Source organism: Cottoperca gobio, chromosome 24 (assembly GCF_900634415.1).
Source record: "Cottoperca gobio chromosome 24, fCotGob3.1, whole genome shotgun sequence".
In the NCBI taxonomy this organism is placed as follows: Eukaryota; Metazoa; Chordata; class Actinopteri; order Perciformes; family Bovichtidae; genus Cottoperca; species Cottoperca gobio.
The window spans coordinates 12726880-12752133 of record NC_041378.1 but is presented as its reverse complement, the minus strand read 5'-3'; the positions used below and the strand labels follow the sequence as shown (position 1 = coordinate 12752133).

At 39.6% G+C, this 25254-nt stretch overlaps 2 protein-coding genes across 4 annotated transcripts; both read left to right on the top strand.

Moving 5' to 3' along the window:
* The first annotated feature begins 197 nt into the window (after positions 1-197).
* Positions 198-7099, top strand: LOC115003717 (mitochondrial basic amino acids transporter-like). Of its 3 annotated transcripts, none has more exons than XR_003831696.1 (5): positions 198-668; positions 3045-3088; positions 3182-3265; positions 4361-5181; positions 5634-7099. XR_003831696.1 is itself a non-coding variant. In XM_029425617.1 (4 exons), exons 1-4 carry the CDS (start codon positions 641-643, stop codon positions 5129-5131), a joined length of 927 nt encoding a protein of 308 aa, XP_029281477.1. In that variant the 5' UTR covers positions 198-640; the 3' UTR covers positions 5132-7099. The 3 variants fall into 3 exon arrangements, 1 of the variants encoding a protein (XP_029281477.1); XR_003831695.1 differs by having other exon boundaries at positions 5338-7099; XM_029425617.1 differs by having other exon boundaries at positions 4361-7099.
* An 8239-nt stretch (positions 7100-15338) lies between these two features.
* Positions 15339-20540, top strand: vrtn (vertebrae development associated). The gene is given in 4 exon segments (XM_029425372.1): positions 15339-15591; positions 16312-16633; positions 17231-18304; positions 18306-20540. Coding segments are annotated over 3 exon segments (2076 nt in total). The 5' UTR covers positions 15339-15591; positions 16312-16321; the 3' UTR covers positions 18996-20540.
* Positions 20541-25254: the final 4714 nt, after the last annotated feature.

Genomic DNA, 25254 nt, shown 5'->3' with positions numbered 1-25254 from the left:
CTGACACGAGACTTCTTTGAAAGTCCATTCAAAGCAAAACATCCTACGCACTTGTGACGCATTTCAACACTGGGCGTTCTTGCAGTATGCAGCCAATGAATGACGAGGCTTACGTCTGAAGCGGGGTGTCGGCGTTATCCCTTCACGCGGATTGGATATAAACTCAACCCCAATGCCGGTAAATCCCGCCCCTTACTAGTTACTTCCTGCGACGCTAGCTTGGGTGCTACAGAATAAACCTCCTTGATAGACAGCTTCAGCGGAGAGGGTGCCTGCATTGACTGTAAACGCCACAGCGATACACGGGAAGGTCACAAGGAGAGCTTTGTCAGGATAATTAGAGAACTATATGATACATACACAAATAAAATAAAATTGTCAGTATTTGTGGATTGTCAAGTCTTAGAGGGGGACACGGAAATAGCTAGCCACTGCTAGCTGACAGACGCTAACTGAAAGTGTCAATTAGTCCATTAACGTTAGCTAGATTAAACGGTTACGGACAGTTACTGTCAGTTGCACAACGGAGTAAACGGCTTTGAAAAACAAACGTTTTATAGAATCGTTGAGTCTCTTCAGTTAGCGGTAGGTAACATTTAGTCCATCTTCAGCTAAAGTCAGGTGACGTTGAAAAGCGACGATGGACTTCCTTGCTGGATGCATCGGAGGTAAGTGTGTCAGCTGCACTTATTTTAGACACTTTATTTTGTAATGTGTTAGATGAGCAACGTTGACAATGGTCCACCTTGATTTGAGACACTATAACGTGACCTTGCTGTGTTGAAATGCCCCCTGTTTCTCCTATAACAGTAGAAAACCACACTTACCAATGTGATGCAAGTCTATCACAATATTACAAGTGCATTTTTTAAATTGTCACACTAAAGCAAATGCTGCAAATGTCAACCAATTCAACCTGGTGGCAGACTTTGAGCGAGTGTAAAGTTGCTTTATTCTGCCTTAGCTGCTGTTCATTATTCTCAAATGCTTACTTTCTTTTATTTGAGGTTTTCCCTACAGTAGGTTTTATGATAGCTAAACACTTAATACTTAAGGTTAAGTTAAATATGTTGACATACGTAATTAAACCAGTATATCCAACGTACAGCCATAAAGCTACATATTACAAGGATAACATGGGAAAGACATGTTCACGTGCTTGCTAACCAAGAATGCCCCAACATGCTGCATTTCTCCCTGGTGTCACTTCACTTGTACACCCTGTTGAGAATTGAAAGCATGCCAGCAGTACACAGGTGCAACGTGAGCTGTCAAGCTAAGATGACTTGGCTGATTAAAGTTTCCACACACCATCCGGTGATGACATAAATCGGTACACTCCCCGTCCAGAGACCAATCCTGTGCTTTCCTTACTTAACGGTGACTGACATGGTGGACCATGTGGTATCCCACTCTCTCACAGTGTGGTAGAATTCAGGGAACCATCTACAGTGAAATGGGAAGATGGTTGCTGCAAGGATGACCTAGTTTGTGCTTTGCTTAAAACAAAGCATTATTTTTTTAAATCGGTGAAGTTTACATTCAAGCCTGCATGGTCAGTCATTAAACGATGGGCGGTGACACACTGAAGAGAATTGTTATAACAACTATGACTCAACACCCTCGTCTGCTTGTTTTCCCTGCATTCGGATCATACCAGTGCACTGAGGTCAATGACTGCTCGTCATTGTGTCAAACACTCGCCTACTTGTCTTCTTTTCCTGGCTTACAGCTGGGACTCATTTCTGATTGGATCCTTTTACAAATAGGTCAGGTGACAAAGCAGGTGCTTATGACTAATAGGCTTGCTGTGGTTTGTTTACCTCGGTGACGCAGTGGGAGAGTAACTTCAGGTCTATTTTGTGTCAATATTTTCTTTATTGATATTATTAGGAAAATTATAATTTTATGCATTTATGTTATGAACATTTAGTTGTTATTAACCTCTTGTTCTGGAAGATAATGATACAATTTTCTAAGCGGTATGATATTTCATGTGACCATATTGATACATCATGGTATAGTACAGTTTCTGGAAATTCCACTGATAATATCATAATCACATACAAATCCAATACTCTCGTAAAGCCGTCCAACTCATTGATTGGCAACATTGTCCACAATGATCTCACACACCCACAGATATCCAAGACACAGCTACCACAGTATAAACGGTATGGAAATATGTCTGAGGGTCGACTTTAATGTTGTTTGCCGTCTTTCCAGGAACTGTCAGGTTTAAACATAGACTGAGACGAGAACATGGGCATGTGCTTTACAATCCTTGGTTATGTAACTTTTCGGAGCCGCCCTAAAGAAAGTTTTAGAGGGCGATGATGCCCAGTGAGCTGGTTCGGACTCGATAAGGCACTGTTACCCTGGAGAAGATGGCAGCATGCTCTAAAATTACACAGCAGTGCCGGCCTTCAAAGACTACTCAAATAGGCCACAAACCTAATAGCCACAGTGTTTGTGGGTTTAGATGTCTTAAAATAATCAGATGTGTGTCGTGTATAGTAGCGGTCAGGGTATATTTGTGATATGATTGAGATAACATTAGGTGCTAACTCTGTTATGATTATGAAGTTTGGAGGGGTCTTCGAGAAGGAGTTAAAATGAGTTGAATTTATGTTTCATGCTCTCTAAATCACTAAAATCAATTGATTTGATTTAATGTGATTCATAAATGCTGTATATGATTTGTATATAGGGCTGAAACTAATGGTTATTTTCATTATCGATTTAATCTGCTGTTTATTTTTTAGATTTATCGATTAATTGTTTGGTCTATAAAATCTCAGGAAATAATGAAAAATGTCCGTCCCAGTTTGTCAAAGTCCAAGGTGATGTCTATAAACGTCTTGTTTGTCAGGTCAAAACCCAAAGAAATTCAGTTTAATATCATATAAAACAGAGAAAAGTAGAAAGCAGCATTTTCTGCCATTTTTGCATGAAGAAATACTTAAACAATTTATTGATTTATGGAAATAGTTGGTGACTTATTCCTCGTATTTTCTCATGTTTTTTTTTCCTTTTGTCTCCAGGTGCAGCTGGAGTCTTGGTAGGACACCCATTTGACACAGTTAAGGTGGGCAAAGTTAATTGTTTTTGATTGTATGTCAGAAGGGAAACCTTTTGGTTTTACGGGGTTTCACTAATTACTGCGTGTCTCTTTCTCCAGGTGAGGCTGCAGGTCCAGAGTGTTGCCAAGCCTCTGTATCGTGGGACCTTTCACTGTTTCCAGTCCATCGTACGACAGGAGTCGGTATGTGGATTTCTTTCCCATGCAAATCTAATGCTAACGTGTGTAGTAATGTTACTATGGTTATGGTATGTAATGTATGTCTGCGTGGTTAGTTTGGCTCTGACGTATGTGAAGGTTTTCCAGTCTTTGGAGTTGATTGAAATAAATGTTTTTCAGGTGGTTTGTTGCTATGTGTCATCTACCTTTCTAGCTGTAAAGCTGGGTGCCTGCTGCTCATGATGACACCAATGCAATAGTTTAAAGTCAGAGTGACCTGATAGCGGAGTTACAGGATGTCCTTCTTGGTCTTAAGATCAACCTTTTGGGCACCCCTGGTGTAGAGGGTTGACTTGTTTTGGTTGTTTTAAGGCTCCGTAGATTTTAGTTTTCCACCTTTTTGACCTGATTTAATTTCTAATTAATTTAACTTTTGGTGTCGTCATTGTGATTTGTTTGTTCTTTTCTAATTGAATAATGTATATATATATATTATATCATACATATATTCATATAACTGTAGCCTGAGAAGTGTATTTAAATCACAGAGTATGTTTTTGTCAGTTTCTGAAAAACTACCAGCAGCAGATCACTGCAAGGGAGAAAAACATTTTTATGCAGAGTGTCGAGGATCATTATTTAAGGAGCCTCAGGGCGTTTCACAATTCTTCACTATATACTGCAGGCACCTTTTTTATTACAGGTAGTCAAACATGGCTGTCCTAAACAAGATGAAGTAGGCTACATGGTGTCTTTAAACTTTTATGCACTATATCCAGCTTGCTAGATTTTATCAGCAGGTTTTTTATAGTTCTCATACTATATACAGCAATATTACAGGGATTTCATATGATGCAATGAGAACCATGCTGTGAGAGTTTTGCACATGCTGTTGTCGTACTTGTTTTTAAGATAGTGACAGCTTTGAAGCTAGTAGTTATGAAAACATTGCATGCTGGGTAACCTGTTTTTTCAAATCACGAGCGCAAAAGATTATTTCCTTGTGTTTTATCGATTTCTACGGGTGTAGCAAGTAGAAGATAAGACCCTGCATGTTTCTGTTTATTTAAAAGATTATAGTGATGCTGTCTAATGTGATGTCTCTGACCCTGTACACAGGCATTTGGTTTGTACAAAGGCATCGGATCCCCCATGATGGGCCTTACATTCATCAACGCTATAGTGTTTGGTGTTCAGGGAAACACCATGCGGCTGCTGGGAAATGACACCCCCATGAACCAGTTCCTTGCCGGTGCAGCAGCGGGTGCCATCCAGTGTGTCATCTGCTGCCCCATGGAGCTGGCTAAAACCCGTATGCAATTGCAGGGTACTGGAGAGAAGAAGTCCTCTAGGAAGTTGTACAAGAATTCCCTGGACTGCTTGGCACGCATCTACAATCGGGAGGGTCTGCGGGGTGTAAACAGAGGCATGGTCACAACATTGATCCGTGAGACACCTGGCTTCGGAGTGTATTTCCTGGCCTATGATGTGCTGACGCGCAGCCTTGGCTGTGAGCCGGATGACCGCTACATGATCCCCAAACTGCTGTTTTCTGGGGGCATGGCTGGCATCGCCTCCTGGCTTTCCACCTATCCTGTAGATGTGATCAAATCGCGGCTGCAGGCGGACGGGGTGGGTGGAGTAAACCAGTACAGCAGTATTGCTGACTGCGTGCGACAGAGCGTCAGGAGAGAGGGCTACATGGTGTTCACACGAGGCCTCACCTCCACGCTGCTACGAGCCTTTCCTGTGAATGCAACCACCTTTGCGACCGTCACCCTCATCCTCATGTACTCTCGGGGGGTGGAGGAGGGACCTCAAGACTGTGAGTCGGTTCAGCCGAGCCACCAGGCGCAGCTACAGCAGCAGGCCCAACCCTCCAGCCTGTGACAGCACAGAGGTCTCGTCCTCAACCTGGGCACTTTACAAGAGCATGGAAGGTAAAATATACATACAAACCCTTTATCACTGTGTGTCTCATCAGACCAGTCATTCCCAATTCTGAGTAACAAAACCCTAGTTTATATAAACACTTGCTTTTACTTTCATGTCATAAAAATATATTGTATTATTATATATATATTTGTTCTTTTCAGGTTTGCATCTGAAGAAGCATACTTATAAAGGGGATGGTGTTACCTCTAATAGGATGGGGGCTCTGAGATTCTTGACAGGTTTTAACAGCAGGGTTTATTTGTGGGAAATGTGTAGTGTGACACTGATCCAGACTTGTTACACTGAAGGTTGATATCGTTATTACATATATATCTTAAACTGTGCAGTGTTTAACTGCACGTGTATATATCATTGTTTTTGATTTCATTTATTTATTTTTTATGTTTATTGGAAACATTTTCCCTGCCTTATAATATGAACACTTTTATTGTGTAAGGAAGCTGAAGCACCTGATTGTACCTGAGCTGTAACCCAGAAGAGCCGAGAGAGAGAGAGAGAGAGAGAGATGGAATTCTTATCACTTGTGTCTGCTTTGAAACCAAAAAGACACATTGCAGCTCTAGATTCTCACTATAGCACTATTACGCCGTACAGCACACGTCAGTCCCCGATGCCCAACAGAAATCCAGCAGTTTGAAGGGCTCTTCAGGGGCCGAATGTAAAATGTGTGTGTGTGACGCAGGGATGGAGATGGCGTTATGTTATGTTTCATGTCTTGTTTGCTCGTCCGTTTGGCATGTTGTGTTTTGGGGGAAATGTAAAGATTAGGTAGCCTCTTAAAGAGTGCAGGAAAAAGCTCCTTGTATAACATGAATTAAAAGCTTTGGTTACTGAGCAGAACGACCTGCATGAAATGTCCCTGTGGAAGATTTTAAAGTATTGTTTCCTTAAACTTGACAAAGTGTATGTGTGTCTACTTATACTGTACCTGATCTGGATTGGGGCTTTAATGAACTTGTTTATTTTCTATATTAGCATAATAATGTACAGGTATTGGTAATGCGTGGGCCTTGTGTGCTTTCTGCATGTGTGTGGTCAGTATCAGATGTATATATTTTTTTTTTCCATTTCCTGCCTGAATGTGGAATATCTTGCTGTAAAGCAATCAAAGTTACTCTCCTACAAAAAGGCTAACGTGTCAGCGGTACGTTGTCGGTGCTACTGAAAATCTGTTCCCCCTGAATGCTTTTCCGAGCTCTTTTTGTAAACCTAGCAACAGATCAAACTACTGTAAAGACAGTCTATGAAAGGCTGCTGGAGAGCAGGCAGTCACAGAGGCACTTGTTGAATGTAACACACCTGTATTCACTTGCAGGTGAAGGATAACATGATTTCTTGGAATCCTGTTTAAATCTTAATGTGACTAGTTTCAATCTTTCAATGCTGCTGAGAAACTTGAAAATCTCCAAGGCTATGTTTGGGTGTGTGTGTGTGTGATGATGGGAAATGTAAGCGCAAAGGGATGTTTCTGGTATGTCTGTAGAAGTTGCTTGTGTTTAAGCAATAATTCCACCTCTTGAGCGGCGACTGTTATCCTCGACTGTAAAGTAGATTACATCTGAAACTCTGATTGCCATTTGACAGCTAACCTGTAGTCCAGCTGATGTGGAAGATGCACTATGTACAAGATGTAGCTGTATTAATGGGAGTTTGTGTTGAAGTGTTAATGTATATATATTTATATATAAACATATGGCATATATTTTTCAGTCTAAAGTAGTCGTGTGGTTCCCTGAATGTCTGAGTTGAAGCAATTTTTAAAGTCTCCATTTGATCAATTTGATATCGCTGTTACGCTTAAGAGATTTTAACTGAAAAACTGATATATTTTTGTAACATAGCTGCACATAACATATTTGTCAGTGATGATGTGTACAATGGCTAAATAAAAATGATTCAGCAGCTGCTTGTTTGTTTTTAACTCAACCATCGCTACACTTTACTGATAAATACAGCATTCCACATTCACACAGTATGTTGTTCTTTTGGGTTACATTAGTTATTACGATTAACAAATGATGACATTTATGGGACGCTCCCTGGGAAAAAGATGAATCTATTCTCTAATCTCGTCTTCTATGACGATCATCATAAATTTGTGAGAACTCGTTTTATTGTTAATGCTGCACATGGGACCAGTGCACCATTAAGTAGAACATAAGTAGTTGTATCTGTACGTTACACTGCATCTTAATGTGTTATCTGAGTGTGTCAGGCTTTACTCATGAAAAGTCATGTTTTTTCTCCTGCACAGATTTATTAACAAATCTGGTTATTTGAGCATTCAACAAAAGCATGTGTAATGCTGCATATCTGTTGGGTAAACCACAGACAGATTAAATCATTTTATCATAAACTTTATTTATTTTAAATGTATAGTTAGAAACTTCTGTCTGCCCTCTGCTGGCCTGCAGAGAGAACTGCAGGCAAACTGAGAAGCGTTACTCTTTGGGAGCGATATTAAATACATCATTTTAGTTTGTCAAGGGGAAGAGGATGTACGACATATAAGGTCATTTTTAAACACCACGTTTCCCCTCATGCCAACGAAAAAAGTGTACAAAAGTAGTTAGTAACAAAACATTACAAACTTTACATTATACAGTTATTCAAATGAGTCAAAAAACACATATATTTATATATATTTATTTATATATATATATATATATATATATATATATTTTATATTTATATTTATATATTTATATATATATTTATATATATATATTTATATATATATTTATATATATATAAATATATTTATATATATATATATATATATATAAATATATTTATATATATAAATATATTTATATAAATATATATATATATATATATATATTTATATACATATATATACTATATATATATATATATATTTATCTCATCTACTATCTATCTCTTATATACTATCTATCTATCTCTCTTATCATATCCTCTCTATCTATCTTTATCTCACTATATCTATGTATCATATTATATATATATATAACTTGTGATACAATGATTTAATCTCTCTGTTTACCCAACCGATTTTTTTTATATATATATTTTTTATATATATTTATATATTATATTTTATTATATATATATAAAAAAGAAATATATATATATAAATTGTTGATCATCACGGTTGAAACGTCTGATCAATTCTCTGGCTTTAACTGCATTATGAAAATTGCAGAATTTGAAAAGAAGGAACTGCAGGCCAGTCTTTGTGTCTTGTGAATGGAGAATGGTTGAAATCAGTGTTTATACAATAGGAATATAACATTACACACAGTATGTGTAAGAGTACTCCTGGGTTTAATATCTTGCAGGGGAAGCTGTCGCAATTAGTTTGTCAGCACTAAACAGAATTCAACACCAACACTGAGGGGCCTCTTGCTTCAACAAATGAAGATTGTATTTTCAGATACAATGCCAACAGAAATCCTTTGGATGTCCTTGAACAGCTTTTCAAGATAGTAGCTAAAGATTAAGATTGATACAAAATCTACCTCCAGTGCAGCTTCTAGTTTAAGTGAGAAAGACAGGTTCACAGAGCGCTGCGGAAGGACACATAACTTATTCTAAATATTGCAGTCACTGTAGTTTCAACCAGAGCGCTCTCTGCTGTTGGACAGTGGTAACTGCAACAGCATCTTAAAGGGTCAGTTCAAGCAAATTCAGAGTTGTTGCAGTGAGTTGTTGACAGAAGACACATTTAAATATAGAGAGCTGTTTGTATTATAAATGCAAAAGCCCTCTGTAAAATTACAATTACCATCTCATACAAGATTGCACATCTGCTATTGTAAGGGCATCTCTCATCAATAAATGCTTCACACATTTTGTGAAAACAAAAGACACAACACAAGGTCAAGAAAGTGTTAAAAAAAAGTGTTAAAAGGATAAAAGCAAATATGTGAGTGGCTTTTCTCCTGATGATGTGTCCCAGTGCTGTGATTTGATCAGATGTTTTAACCTAATTACATATTACTTTACACAAAGACATTTTATTGTCTAAATTGTAGTTTTTTTTACAGTGATTTCCTCACAGTTGAGAGTACATTTTCATCAATGCTTTCATTTGCAATTTAACATAGGGTGCTGAACATGACTTGTAGCACGACATTTGTTTGGCTTATTTGAAGCTATTGTTCTGCACTTAAAGGATTTCACCTATTTCAAGCTAATGTACTTACAAGATTCTCGCTGTTCGGAGTTGTATCCTCATGATTGTTTGCACTTATTGTCACTTTGGACAAAAGCGTCGGCTAAATGAACTGTAATGTAACGTAATGCAATGACAGCTTTCAGCTATTTCCTGAGAAAAGGGGACTCTTTTGTAAATGATCCAAAAACTTTCATTGTTTTTCATTTTCTTCTTGTTATATGGAAATATAGTATAGTTTCTGAAAATGTCAAGCAAGTATTGCCTATTCCTCTTTACTCTTGAGTCGTTATCAGCATGCCGTGACACAATCCTTATTTAAATTAGATCTATTGTTTGTATACATGTTAAACCTTATGCTCAGAACTACAGTCGACCTATAGCTGTTTAAGTTTTCCACATCAGTAGGTTGAGGATGTTGGCAAACGCAGGAAGTGACATTTCTGTTGACTAATGTTCAGGTTAACAGCGGTGAAGCTCAAGTGTTTCACAGCTTTCAGATTTGCACACAGGATGGCTGGAATTGTTCACATTGTCACGAGGCTGCTGCTGTTGCTGCTGCTATCTTTTATCATGACAGGTAAATTAAACATTAACCCAATCTTATCTCGTGATAGTTTCAAAATCTCATCTGGGACATCGAGTAGAAAATCTGATCCTCTTTATCTTCCTCTCCAGGTCTAAATGGAGAAGATGGTCTGATATTTGCTGGACGAGCTTATGATAATGCATCTCCGTGTGAGGAAGGTTTAGTCTGCTTTCCTATAAGGAGGATCAGCACAAGCCGAACAAATGATTACATTACCATAGTCAGTAATGTAGAGACAGCTATATCAGAGGACGAGGACTTAAAATGCACTCTAGATGTTGGACGTCATCCCTGCCAGCGAAGGCCAGATGTCTTCTCTCCTCACAACAGTGAGTAGGCCTACTCTCAAGATTAAAGTCTTACTGCTGTGTGGGTTGATGCATTTAACCTGATAATGACAAAGCTGGGCCATAAACAAATAATAAATAAATCGTTCATCTTTCAACCCCCTCAGCCATCCCAGAGTTAATCCTCATGCCTGGCAAAACAGTGTCATTGCGGTGTGTTATGCTCGCCTACGTGGAGAAGCAACATTGCTATTCACAGCGTTGGACGGTCAGGCTGACATGGGTGGATGAAGCCGGCACTAACATAGAAGAGGACTCACAACACCAGATAATACAGGAGTCTTATTGTGATATAACTCTGACCGTCACCCTTCAAAGTCCTGGAAACAAGAAAGTTTAGGTGCCAGGCGAGCACGACTAAACAAGTCCTGACTTCAGTGGAGTTGGGGGTCCGAGTCCCAGGTCTGTACGATTGATCCTAATCATTAAACTCCTAGGTGTTAAATGCAAACAATTGATCGTAACAAATGTTATATTCTTTGTAGCTCCTAATGGGAGGGGAAGAGGACTCATCATAGAACCTGAAAATCAAGGTACAGCATTATTCTCATATACAAATTAACCTTTTTGTAAAGCCATGCTCAGTTCCCAGTGAACATCCCCCAATATGTAGCCTAAATGTACAGTCACACCAAGACAGGTAGACATTTTTATTAATACTCCATCTAATTCTTTTTTAATCTACGTTAGGGTTAATATTATCTGGATTATTGTGGAATGCACTGCACAGTTTGCGTACGCTATTGAGTTGCCAAAACACAAAGGGACACAGAATAGTTTCCAGTTCATTTCAGTTTAAATATTAAAATAATAGCCTGACTAGCCTTTTGGGAAATACACTTATTCGATGTTTTGCTAAGAGAAGATTGCTATTGTTAGCGTAGATAAGCATAACTTTGCCTAATATCAGTATAATGTCAAAACTCCAGGAAATAATTGCACCAGGCAAAGAAATACTCCTGAACATTACATTAGTTTTTAGTCTGGAACTAATACAATATTAAATGTCAATTTGTGAGATTTAGGGGGCGGTAGGTGATTTTGTTATGTATTGACAGAACCAAGCTAGCTGCTTCTCCTTGTCTACAGGGTTAGCTAAGCTAACCAGCTGCTGGCTTTAGCTTCATATTTAGCATACAGACACTAACATGGTATCAATCTTCACATCTAACTCTCAAACTATTCTTTTAAGTTAAGATGAGGACTTGTTACAGCAATACAAAACATCATTTGATGTGTTAAATAATTGTAATTTGCATTTTCAGGTGGCAACCAGGACACAATCGGCGCAGCTGTCGGGGTGGTGGGATGTGTGGTTTTGACAGTGTTGGTTGCATTGTTTGTTGTGAACAGAAGAAGAACAAGTAAGTCCTCCTAAACGTCCTCAACCTTTAGAAAGGGTCTGTAAAAAGTGTCTCATTGAAAATTGTCTCATACTTGTGCAAAGACTAGCCCATATAGGCCTATAGCCTATACAGCCTTGCACAACTGTACTTTGAGGTTTTTGAGGCAATCACTTACGTGCATAGGCGACAGATATCCTGCAAGTTCTGTTTTCTCCTTGTTCTTAACATGATGGTAATTATTTTGCAATTGAGTGGCATAACTAAGCTTGAGACATCTACACCAGTCTGTACATCACATGTACATCATGCCATAGTGTTTATGTGAGCATCATTGTAGTAAAACATGAATTTGTGCATTCCTATTGTTATTGTAGGAAGCCGGCTGCCGGATGAGTCTTTTCACACCATCAGTACCAACAATGTAAGTCAATTCTCTTTCAAGAACATACATAGCAAAATCTTTTGTGCTTTTGGCCATTTTTTAAAGTTAATAAGCTTGTGTGTCTTTAGGTTATAAATGCAGACGATGTGATCTACGCTGAAATTATTCTTCCCGTTGGCGGTGACAGAGTTCAGGTCCATGACTGGGAGTCCACTGAATACGCCTGTGTCCAATACAAATAGTCTGCTGTCCAAACTATATATTGTATTGTATCTTTGCTTTGCGATGTGTTTTCATACTGTGATTTGCTCCATACTAAATCCCTGTACTGTAAGTGTAGTTGGTGCTAGTGATAGTTTTTTGAAGTTGGGTTGTATGAGGTACTTATCCATTACCTACAGCAGATGGAGGTTGGAAAGCCCCCAGTTTGGAGAAGCCAACAGGTCTACCGGCACGGATGCAAAGCAATATACAATGTGCAATGTGGGCGGGGGCAGCAGCAAAATGTATTTTAACCACCAAAAAAAATCAGTTTAAGTGTACACTATGTATAGTATAGTATATCAAACAGTAATTTTGTGGTTTTGGTGAATCAGCACCAACCCTTTAAAACACCAATAACACAAACTAACTAACCGATCGAGGCAGCGATGGACCAGAAACTCCCGTGTCCCGTGGTGGCTTTGAAGAGGCTTCAGTTCCCTGTTGGAAAGGGCTCTCTGACAGTAATATAAAGTGGTGAAAATATTCTAAATAAAGCGTACACTTCAACTGTTTTTTGAATTTTTTAGGTGAGACTTTCTTTTAGGGGGCTGAAATATGTTTTGCTGCTGCCACTGTCCACAGCAGTACATGGCTCTGCACCATGCCGGTAGTCATGTTGGTCATTTTGCATTTAAACTTTGGAAAAATGTTACATGAATTTGAACAGTGTACCTCAAATGACGTCTCTTTTTGGTATGGCAATTATTTCAGCAATGTATTTCCTGAATCTCTATTAGAGGATGGATTCACTGAAATCAGCATTAATTTGTATTCATGGTGTTTCTTATTCTTTGTAAAACATGTGTTCAGGTCGATAATAAAACAAAAGAAGACAAACGTGGCTATTTAAGTCCTCAGTTATTTTATAAAACAAAACCTTGCAGTAGTTGTAGAGAGAAAGATATATATATATATATATAAAATAAAATAAACTTTAGTAAATATAATGTGTGTTCACTTTAAAAATACAGAAACACATAGCCAAGAGAACACAGGATTTGCTGCGTAAACTCTCAACCAGCCAGTGTGTGTTTGAATGCCATTGTTTAGTGACATGGTAGTTTTGCGTTGACGTTGTTTTGGCATTCAATGCAAAACTTCCAGATGGCCAAGCTGCCCAGCCAAATGCAGCACTTTATTTTGGACACAAAACTGCTATTTTGCCTGTGCAAACATGCATAATTAAATTAAGCATGAAGCTGGCTTCAGTCTTCAGCTCTTTCTACTTTCCCCTGCCAGTACACACACAGTCACATCTGCACACACACACACAGACACACTCAGCCACAGCAGGTGAGAGACTGCCGGAGACGGTCCCAGTGTTGCCCTATTTGCATTTTAAATGCTTGCAGCCAGCCCACTACTGTGTTCACAGTGCAGTGCAGCACAGCTAATCTACACACCTAAGGGTGTGATTGGCTACAGCCAAGAGTCTGAGGGGGTTGAAGAGATGGTGAAGACACATTGAAAAGAAAGGGGGAGATGAATGACGTGGAGAGGCCGTACTAGGACAGGGTTAGAGGCTAGATTCTGAATATGTTCATTTTCTGGATTTCATCCTTGAAAAACCGGGGATGCGGAGTATGAAAGTACAGGCTGCCTTTTTCTGAAATTAGTTTCAGGCATTATGAATAAAGGTGAAAGAGTGAAAAGAAGATGAAGGCAAAGAGGGAATGTAGGAGAGCAACAGCCATGAGTGAGATTTGAAATGCTTTAAAGGACATCAAAGTACATCAAATGTTTATGAACTCATACTCAAAGCTCATATGGGGATAATGTGGCATATTCTACACTGAGACTACTGTGTATTTCAGAAATAAAACACTTCAGTGTAATGAAGTTATATTAAACCATTTCTATTAATTATAAATTGCCAAAAAGGCCCCGCTACTGGATGTTTTCTTGTTAGCTGAAATTAAATCATAGTGTCTTTTAAAATAGAAAAGGTGTACAGATGGTTCCAGGTGTCACCTCTCTTCCACCTTTGACGCGATGTTCAGACACTTTCTTTGACATTTACTTACAAAAACATGTCATCATCCTCGTTTTAAAATCGACAGTAAATTTAAGGAATCTCGCTGCTTGTATTTCAACATACTTCCAAAACATTTCAGGTCAAAGAAGACGAGTGAAAGGAAGTTCTTTATCAACAGAGAAAGGAGTTTTTATTCACATGCATATTACCATACCTTTTAACAAGTGGGTGTCTATGCATTATCTCAGCTTGCAATGTCAGAAATACAAACGTGATGAATTTGTGCCTGTTCTTTTGTAAACCTCCCCCAACACACACTCACACATTGTCCAAATAGCTGATAAGTGTCAGGTCAAAGCCTTGAACCTCAGTGAACTCAGGCACCAACTTGTCTGCCAAGTGCTTGGAGTGGACAGATCAGTGGGGGCCAAATGCTGCCGTCCCCTGGTGTGTGAGTGTGTGTGGGTCTACAGTAGGGACAATGGGGGGTTGGGGACAGTCACTGGGATTGTTGTGCGGTTGTGGAACAAAAGGCCTTGATTACTGAAATCCTGCAAAAGGCAGGAGAGGTGTTAGAAGTGATACAGTGGAGAAACAAGCATTAGACATGGAGTTCACTCAGGAGCCCTCCTCGTATAAAGCTCATATCCACACCATGTATGCACATATCAACTCTAATCCACAAACTGGCCTTCTTTACACTGTCTCTGGGGAATAAATACACCATTTGTGTAAAAGAAAGAGCACATCCATTGCTTCAAATGTTTTAATGGTTGAATAGATTTGTATTGAGGTAAGCTAACAAGCAATAACAGTAACCACAAATATAGTTTATTTGTGAGGCAAAAATAACCCTGATTGTCCCTTTGACAAATAACCTTGAAAGGGAACTGTTGACATCTGCAGTTGGCTTCGACAAAGGAAAAGCAAAAAGGTGTTAATAAAACCCAAAAGCATCGATACCTGTTAAACTAAAAGGCTGCCTCTGTGTTCCGATGGCCCCTGACACATTGGCTTTTGTTAACACTTCACATTGAAATTGACCCTGGCTGTAGTCCACTGGAGGGGGATTGAAGGGGGGAGGGAAGGAAGGAGGTGTCTCGACGCAGAGACAAAAAACCGAATCGACGATTAACAATTTCCTGAAGGGAGGTGCTGCGTATCACTCCCAACATCTCCAGTGCTCACCGGAGGACAGGACAATCTGGAGCGGCACGCACACAATGGACTAAAACACCCAGAGAGAGAGATCAACACTATCAGCTGTGAAACCCTCCGCTACAAACAAGTCACTTCATTTGAGGCTCTTTTTTGTTTCACTCTCTGAAAGTTCAGGTACGAAAAGAATTGTTTCCAATATCGTTTTAAGTTGCGATTAATAAGGAGTAGCCTAATGTGTTATTTTAAATCAACATGCGTAGTTTATGTTATGTTTAGGTGTACGGGGATATTCATTTCACTTGAGAAACAGGCAAATAAATCACCTAAAACAAATTATGGCGCAGCCCAAAGTAGGCCTTGCAAGTATTAACTTTGAATTTATTCTGGATTTGTTTACTTTAAAATAACACAATTAGTCATATTTTGCAGCTACAATGAAGAGAGAAAATAAAACACACACTATGATCGAATTTTATTGATTTTTAATTGTAAAGTCCTATAAACACAGCCATGATGTCACATTTATAGAAAACAAACATAGAAAGAAATGTTAAACTTTGGTGAAGGAAGTGATTGACAGATAAAAAGCTTGTATAGATCTGCTAAACTCTTTACTCTAATGCAATACATTGGGAACATGTGAAATGTGTTTATTTTTCTCTGAGACAAAACTGTGCCAGCAGAAGTCTGATTAAACCGTAGCTGTTGTTTGAGTGTGTAGATCACAGTAATCTACACAACAATATATTCTACTGGCCACAAAGGCAGGAACACATTTCCTCAGTCTATTCCCTATTGTTTTATATCACTAGACCTCTCAATCATCTCCCTGTCCTCCTCCTTTATCTTTAGCTTTAATCTTTCTTCCTCCTTCTTCCCTCCACCTCTTGTCAGGTCTCCAGGTATGATTCAGAGGAAAGAGGTCGTGTTCTCTGTCCTGGGGGACCTCCAGGAGGCCACAGAGAGCTCGGGCCTGGACGCTCTGACAAGAGTGGCCCTGGAGGTGGACCAGGTCCTCGCACCTTTCCAGCTCCCCGAGACCCCCTGTCAGGATTTCCCTGAGTGGGCAGGCGTGGATTACACGTCTCATGGCCTGTACCCACCCGATGCACCCATGGGCTTCCTGCCTCTAAACTGCAAGGGAGAGGGCAACCTGCTGTTTGATGCAGTCAGTAATCTGCTAGTGGGCAACACTGGACTAAGCTTGGAGCTACAGGTACAGATGGTCTAAATGTATACTCTTGCGCTTAAATTAAAAATTCACCCACACAAATACTTTTGTATATACATTACCCACCCTCTATGGTGAACGAAGAATCAATTGAAAGAAAATCTTGATGAATTGAACCAAATGATGGCTGTGTTGAACAACAGCAAAACTATCTCAAAACTTCCATTTACAAACTCACACAACTCGCGCAGTATAATCCAAGTCTCATTTATCCAGTCGTATGCTCACTACCTCACAAACGCATGCATTATTTCTAAAACAGTACTATTTAATACACTACGTATTCACATGGACGAGTAGCACGCCTAGTGTAGTGTTAAGCGTTTGCTGTTTTTGACGCAGCCCCCATTTAAATTATTTTCAGTAAGACTTTTTTTATTTTTTATTCTTCGTCCACCTTGGAGGCATACGAGAAAACCAAATGTTTCTTTTCAAATTCAAGGTGAAATGGGGTGAGCAATTGATATACAAATGGTCATTTTGTGGGTGACGTATTCCTTTTAAAACATCAATACAGACTCTTTTCTAGTGGTTTATACGTGCACTTCTTCAACATAATTGCATTATTATTGTCCCCCACAGGTACGGACAGTAATGGAAATGGTGCTGTGGAAAAGATACTACCTGTCTGGGATGATCGACTCAAAAGTGATGCTTCAGGCTGTTCGCTTCAGCCTCTGCGCTGAAGAGTCTGAGGACATGCTCAACCTGCCTGTAACCGTCTTGGAGGCCATCTTTGATGCAGATGTCAAAGCGTCCTGCTTCCCCGGCTCCTACGCCAACATGTGGCATGTGTATGCATTGTCATCAGTCCTACAGTTTAACATCTACTCCATCTACCCCATGTTCAACCTCAAGATCAGACCCTATTTCAACCGCCTTATTCGGCCAAGGACCTGGCCTAAAGACTACGAGCCATTAACCCTCCACATCATGTGGTCTGGCAAGATGCAGTCTGAGTCAGGTTTCAAGCCGAACCACTTTGTGGCACTAGTCCAGACAAGTGACCTCACGTTTGGAAGCCCTGACATTGAGCAGAGGGCGTCGCCGACCAAGATCGAGGAGCTGCTGAACCAGGACTTGCAGCTTTCTTACCCAGGTCTGAAGGACAAGTACAACATCACCAAGAGGACCTTCTACCGCTGGAAGAGGCAGACTCAGGAGCACTGCAAAAAGTCAGCAGCCAGGTACGAGGCAAAGTATTTCCTGCAGGCCTGCTACTTGGAAGGCAGGCTCATCCCTCTGCACCAGTTTAAAGAGTTTTTCCCTGAGATCTCAAGGTCGTCGTACTACAACTGGAAGCACGAGCTCCTGAAATCCGGAGGACACTTCTCCACCTCATCGTCGACCGGAGAGATTAGTCCCGGAGAGAGCACTGAACAGGAGGCCTGGTCATCGCCTGAAGCGAAGCAGGATGAGCCGGACCAGCATGACAGTGTGGCCAATATGTTTGGCCTAGGCCTCAGCAAGCTGGATCTGGAGCGGGCCCAAAATGTAGCGCACATGCAGGAAGCTAAGCGCTGTCTGCAAAATTGCATTGCCATGAATGCCTCCCTCCCCTTCAGGATCTTCAAAAGTAACTTCCCAGGGATCTCCAGATCAACCTACTACAACTGGAGGAGAGAAGCCTTGCTGTTCAACAGAGGTTACAAAGGTAGGCACTGGCAGCAGTGAGGAAAGCTCAGATGCTGACAAGAGCCAAAGTCCAAAAGGTCTGTCACCAGTCCTGCCAAACACCAACCAGCCTTTCGTGCCCAGAATAAGAATCTGCAGGAGAAAACACAGAAGTTTCAGGCTGGCGTACATGAGTAAAAAACTGCTCCGAGATGCTGCAAAGCTGCATGTCCAGAAGTCCAAATGGTCCCTGACAAGATTCAAGCTCAAGTTCCCATCCATGTCCTCTTGTTTTTACTGGCTGTGGCTTAGCAGTCAGAACCTCAAGAAGAAGATCGCCACGCAGAGCACGGAGATCAACCATGCCGTAATTCTGGAGAACACTGCTACAGAAAACAAGATTATGGAGATGAGGACGGATAGTCAGCATGTGCTCCCGTTTGTTGAGAGTCCTAAATATCTAGGAAGAACCCCCATGCCCTCCTTTGATTCCCCACATCCGAAGCACAACCTTCACGGCAAGGCACCCATAGATGAGAAGATGTTTACGATGGACCTTGTGGCTCTGGCCAACTTCAAGGCCAAGGCCAAGCTATTCCTGCAGCAACGCTTTGAGGAGAAATCCTTCCCCACGTTTAGAGAATTCATGTCTTACTTCCCATTCACCCCACGCTCGACCTTCTACATGTGGAAGCGAGCTTTGCATCATGGGGTGTCGCTGGTTCAAGGGTAGGCTTTTATCACATAGAAATGGGCTCACAGGAGCAACATGAAAGCTCTGTTGAAGAACTTCTCTGTCCCAAAACCCTCACATGCATCGCTCTGTCTGTGCATTTCTCTGTAAACATACTACCTTCACATTGTTGTTCATCTTTTCATGTTCTAAAAGACTGTTGAGTACACTGGTTTAGCATTTAAATGCATTGTGTCCTTCCTCTGCCCCACCACCACAGGTCATTCCTCCCTCCTGGACATTTGCACATGTGTGAAAAGAAACTGAGACGTGGGTCAGTTTAAACCCTGCATGTTGCCCTCCAGGCAAAAAGCAGTTCAAAGCTGTTGTTTAGTGGTATTTTGTTTGAAGCCGTTTGTCTTTGAATCCTTGCTAAACATTGTACTCGGGGTCTTTTTTTTTCTTCCAGTTTTCAGTGTAGTAAGATTGTTAATGCTTAAATGTACGATTTTTGTTGTTGTTGATGCTTGTGATATTGATCTTGAAGATTCCTGGTGGTTTGATGTGTTTCTTTTCCTTTTCTTTGAATGTTAAAAGCAACCAGTATTTGTTCAAACATCTGTAAACAGGGTTTCTTTTTTTTTTTTTTTCATATTTTTCCTTTTGATTATTGAATGTACACACACTTTGTGCACTAAAGTTTAAGGTGGCTGTCTCAAGGTTTTACCAAATAACCTACTTTTAAAAAGCCTCTTTTACTTCTGTGAGTTTTGTCACACATACACTGTATTTGCACTGAAATATTTCCCATCACACCCCTTTGGTTAAGTCATCATTTTCCAACAATTGTATTTTTGAAAAACTTGAAAACTGAATATAAATATAGATATTTTATTTTCTGTACGATCCTTCATTCCAGAACTACCTATTTCCTTTTATAAGCTACGTTTGTCTGCTGTTTTTCAGTAAATGAAGTTCCTCTTCTCTCATCACAGACAAACGCTTGTAACAAAGCTAAATAATAGATTCCAGGTCACGTTTGTACTTTGTATTTTTTTTTCATTAAATGTTTTAAATTGGTACTTTTGATACCTGCATCCTGCATTATAGTCATTCAGTAGTTAAGAAAATATGTCCTGATGTATATCAATAAACCATCGGCCAGCATCAACCCTTTGCTTCAATCTGGCTTGAAACGTTCTCATATCACGGGGTATTTAATGCTGCTTCCTCATTGCAGCTCATTAATAAAGGCCATGCCTGACACATTGTTTTATGCTTCCACAATATCTAAAACAGTAAAATATTTTCATTTTCCCGAATCAATTGGCCTTCCTTCCAAGTCAGTGGGCCCTTCTAATCGCATGCCTCGTCGGCTGCATCTTGATTTGATTCTCTGGTGGGATAAATTAGACAGTGTAATTCATCGCATTAGTAGTGGCAGAGGTCTGCAGTGCATTATGACCATAGGTTATGACCCAAAACATATGCCTGGCCATGCCAAGTTAATTCATGTGTACGTGTGTGCTGTACAAAAGATGAAGCGGGGGAAAAACATACCTGTGTAACCACATTCAAATCTCCAAACAAGGAGGTCAAACCAAGCAAGCAGCTAAAGAATAGAAATAAGCTTTGAGACTGGGTTTGAGACCTTTTCTCTATTTAGCCATTGTGCTCATGCTAATGAAGGTCAAGAGTTGTTGGGATGGAGTACAGAGAGAGCGGGAGGGTTAATTGTATTCATGGTGATAGAGGTGTTTGAGATAAGGCCAAGAACATCCAAGAGTTTAGGGGGAGGGGGCAAGAGGTGTAGAGACAAGTAAGGGGGGAGGACCACTACACTGCACTACTCATTGTGTTTGAGTAGACATTTCCAATAGTTTAACTTAATTTTAGGCTCCAATCACACCGTTCAGGTGATTAGCCACATTGTTGTGCGGCTGTAAGTGTCACTTATATTATTGTGAACTTTAACACACCAATGTAGCACATGTACACTATATATTTCACAATGATTGTTTTCCGTCAAAGCGTTAATGTTTTCAACATTTCCAACCGCACTTGAAGGCAACTTAACGTATCTCTCAGCAGCTAGACAAGAAAAGCCGGAGGGACTGTGTCTTGTGATGGAACTTGTTGCATGTAACACGCTATCAAATCCCCCACATAATCACTTGCTCGAGCATCCATGCTGTCAGCTGTTACACGATCTCCTGGGCAGTTGGAGTAGGTGCTTGTGTTTAATTTTTTTATCCTTACTTTTCATACACCGAAATCGTTTTCAGCCCCTGTCCCCTGGCAGATAGAGGGTACGTGATTGGCCACCACAGCGTGATGTCATGATGCGTTAATACAGTCTGGTTTCTCCAAAAGTTTTGTCTGTTTGAACTTTTCCACGGCATAAAAACGCACTGTCCCCACTGAATGAGAGGACTTACATGATTTGGTGTGAATGCAGTCAAGTCTTCTATGTTTTTTACATGTTCTGTATTTATTGTATTGCAACACATTATGTTTAGTTTATTTACTAAATAAATCGGTGCTTTAATATATATATATATATATATACTTTTTCCTTGTCTGATTCATAACATATAAAGTTATTTGTGGCTGTGATCATTTCTCGTGTCCATCGGTGGCCGTGGAGGGATCCCTTCCTAACATGATTCCAGTGTAACATAAGGGGACAACATGCACAGTCCTTGTTCTGTACACACATGTAATACTTCAGCACTCTGAGGGAGTCAAATTGAAATCGGTATCTTCCAAAGTTTTAATGTGAAATGTTCTCCTTTTGTTTCCTTGCTGAGCTGTTTTGGAGGAATAGTAACACAAAGAAGGAGTTTTGTACTGAAAAGACTGGGACTTTATAAGATCCCCACTTGATTTGTGACTTAGATCATATCAGGAGGTCCAGTCCTAGTTATAGATCCATGAGTATGAAGCCAAAACTGATCTCTGACTCTGAAACAGGAGTTCACAGCTCTAGGAAGTTATTAAGGCGTACATTACAGATACATATTCTATCCTTCATTTGTTTAAACCATCACAAGATTTAAAACTTTAAAAAGTTTGTTATAATTGTATAGACTCATGTGATCAGTGTCTAAGAATCACCGACCTTGGCATGAGCAAATATTTGATAAAGGCTTTTTTCTCCATCTCCATCTTCATTACTGTATGATAGGAGGAAATCTCACTGGCACCAAGCTACTCAACATTGTTTATCTCAAAAATAGCATGAAAATAATGAGGGTTGGCAGGTGGGAGCGGAAGTCTTCAAGGATTAGCATACTGCAGTTGGTTCAGAAAGACAGAGCGATAAAGCAGAGAGACATCTCAAGGATGCCAAATTTTCTCAGTAAACAAAACCGACCTGTGGGACGCTTTTGGGCTCGCGGTTTGCTGCCAATTAGCAACAGATAGGAGCAATGGTGAATGAACTCAGAAGAACTCTGAACTTTGACCTTAGTGTGGGTAAAGTGAGGAAGGAGAGAAGTGAAAAAGCAAATCAATTTCAAACTGAAATATTTGGGAACATTCACAAATCCATACATGCACTCATAATTTACAAGTCCTTAATCCAAACTGAGAAGAAAATCATGCTCCGTACATTAGCAGAAAGTCACCCATCCCACATGTATTTCAGAACATTAATTTAAATACATCTCATGTAAGACATGGTCTCAGTCATTTCTTTCTTCGTTTCCATCAGTTTATCCAGGCATGTGGACAGTTTGTCCACTAGGTGACAGTGGTTTGCTTCATAAAACAGCTTCCATGGTTTTGGTTGCCGTTATAGAAAGGCTCACTTCAGACACACACACTTTGGTTTGGACAGAAAATCAATGTGTTTCGGCATGACTCAGGCTGTGCAGTGCAGATTTCTCTGGTGATGACTCCATTAATAAACATAATCCAACATTGCAGCCAGTAATGTATAAACCAGACACCTTGTGTAATGACATACTAAAGACTACAGGAAGAAGACAAAGAATAATAAAAAAATATAGAAGAGGCAACTTTGAGATCTGGTTAGGGATCATGTTAACCCAAAACAAACCAAACCCTGTATATTTGATTTTTTTTATTATTAAGGAAGAGAAGAAAACATTGTTGCACTAGTCAATCTTGAGAGTTTGGGCTATTTTACTTCCATAACACGTCTTCTTTCAGACTAGTGGAAAGAAAACATCCAAAATACTCATTTAGGTGTTATTTTACTATTTTGTCTTATTTCCGAAAGGTTAGCATTAGATAATGCCTCATTTGCATATGTTAACATAACATTTCAGAAAACTTGTAATACAAATTTAATGACATTTTTTATCCGCGCACTCAAATCTGTGAACAAATATTTTTATTAAACATGCTTTTGGTCAGAGACCTTCCGCAAGGCAAGAACAGGTAGCAAGAAAACATGTAATACAAAAAATAATGGTCTTAATGTAAGGAATCAACTGAGGTTCCATGGTGACATCTATTAGTTACATTTTATTACAATATTACCTATGTTTACTCTAATATGTGAACAACATGATATAAAAATGTAGAACCAATGTTCCAATGTTCAGATTTATGTTCTGTATGCACATTAGCCCATATTTAATAAGATAATGCCTCATTTGCGTATTCAAACATACCATTTCAAAAAACTGGGGAAGTTTCTTGGTGATATCTATTAGTTAAACAGGTTACCCTATTCACCTGTAGTGTCCCCTTAAATATAAATAACAACAAACTAAAATAATGATTTGCATCAAATACCAGGATTTGTGTTGGATACATACACACACACACACACACACACACACACACACACACACACACACACACACACACACACACACACACACACACACACATACACACACACACACACACACACACACATATATATATATATATACATGTATATGCTGTATATATATACAGCATATATATATATGTGTGTGTGTGTGTGTGTGTGTGTGTGTGTGTGTGTGTGTGTGTGTGTGTGTGTGTGTGTGTATGTGTGTTAGATACAAAGCCTATTATAGGTCCAACCTGTGCACACAGGATGTGCAGCAGCCCACCTGTCTCATAACCCCCCCATTTGTTTATTTTCCATCCCTCAAACAAAACTTGTTTTGTGCGTTGTAAAATCAAGTCAATACATTTCTATGATCCAAGAGAAGAAAACATTGGGACTCACTAAGTAGTCATTTAATGACACATTAACATTTTTGTTTATTTGTTTGTTTATCGACATCATTGTTATTATTTGAGCTTCAATGGATTGCTCATAGTGTGAGTCCCCAATTTATTTCAATCATCAAAAATAATATCCATATTTTCATCATTACCAGCTGGCACAGCGTAATGTGATTCAGAATCATGTCACATTAGCTGGCAAAAACAGAACGCAGTGCATCTAGGCTTGTGTTTGTATAAAGCAGATGCACCTTTTTTCCCAGATATTTGACTTAAAGAATGACGCTGGTGTGAATGAATTCCCCTCAAGGTGTATGTCTTGTGAAATGGGCTTCTAAATTGTTTAGACAAGAAGCTTTTTCAGAATCTTCCATGAGTAATGTACAATTTCTATGCTTAATTATGCATAATGCTGTGCCTGTGAGCATTGCTCAGACCTTAAAGGCATTTTGTTAATGCAAACCTGAGGAGGAAAGCATTAGTTAATTCAATAAAAAAACAAAACTATTATTTACTTACTGCTGCCTCATATTTCTCCGGTAAATTTCCTCTGGCATTCATTCTGAAGTGATTTACTGTAGCTTTGCTGTTGTTGTTGTTGTTGTTGCGTCCAGCGCCTCCCATTTTATCAAACACACACATTCACACACTCATACTACGCATGCTGATCAGAGACCCGCACTGACAAGTAAATCAATGACTGACAACTACTGACTTGTTTTTCCTGCATTAATTGTTTCACTCATTTTTTGCACTCAATCAATAATTCTGTGATTCTGTTTTCCTGATGAATGGAGAGACAGAGAAAGTGACAATGTGTGTGTGAGCAAGAGAGCCATGAGGGATTCTCAGTGTACTAACAAGAGCAGTTATTGCAACTCTGATCTCAGTTACAGCTAAAGCACCAGACCGCATGTCGACAGATGGTAATCGGGACCAAAGGTCAGGTAAATAAAGGCCTTGGTAGGTGATCTTCGTTTGTGGTCACGTAATCCTAAACGCGTGTTGGTTTTGTGGTCTTGTAAAGCTGTACAACCTGTTTAATTTCGACTCCACACAAGCCTGTGTACGCCAGAGACTTTTTACCTCAATGCAACATCCAAACTGCGAGTCAGAGAGCAACAGT

Coding starts and splice junctions, on each gene's coding strand:
- LOC115003717 (XM_029425617.1), top strand. CDS start 641: ATGGACTTCCTTGCTGGATGCATCGGAG. Junction 669..3,044: donor CCTTGCTGGATGCATCGGAG/GTAAGTGTGTCA, acceptor TTTTGTCTCCAG/GTGCAGCTGGAGTCTTGGTA. Junction 3,266..4,360: donor CCATCGTACGACAGGAGTCG/GTATGTGGATTT, acceptor CCCTGTACACAG/GCATTTGGTTTGTACAAAGG.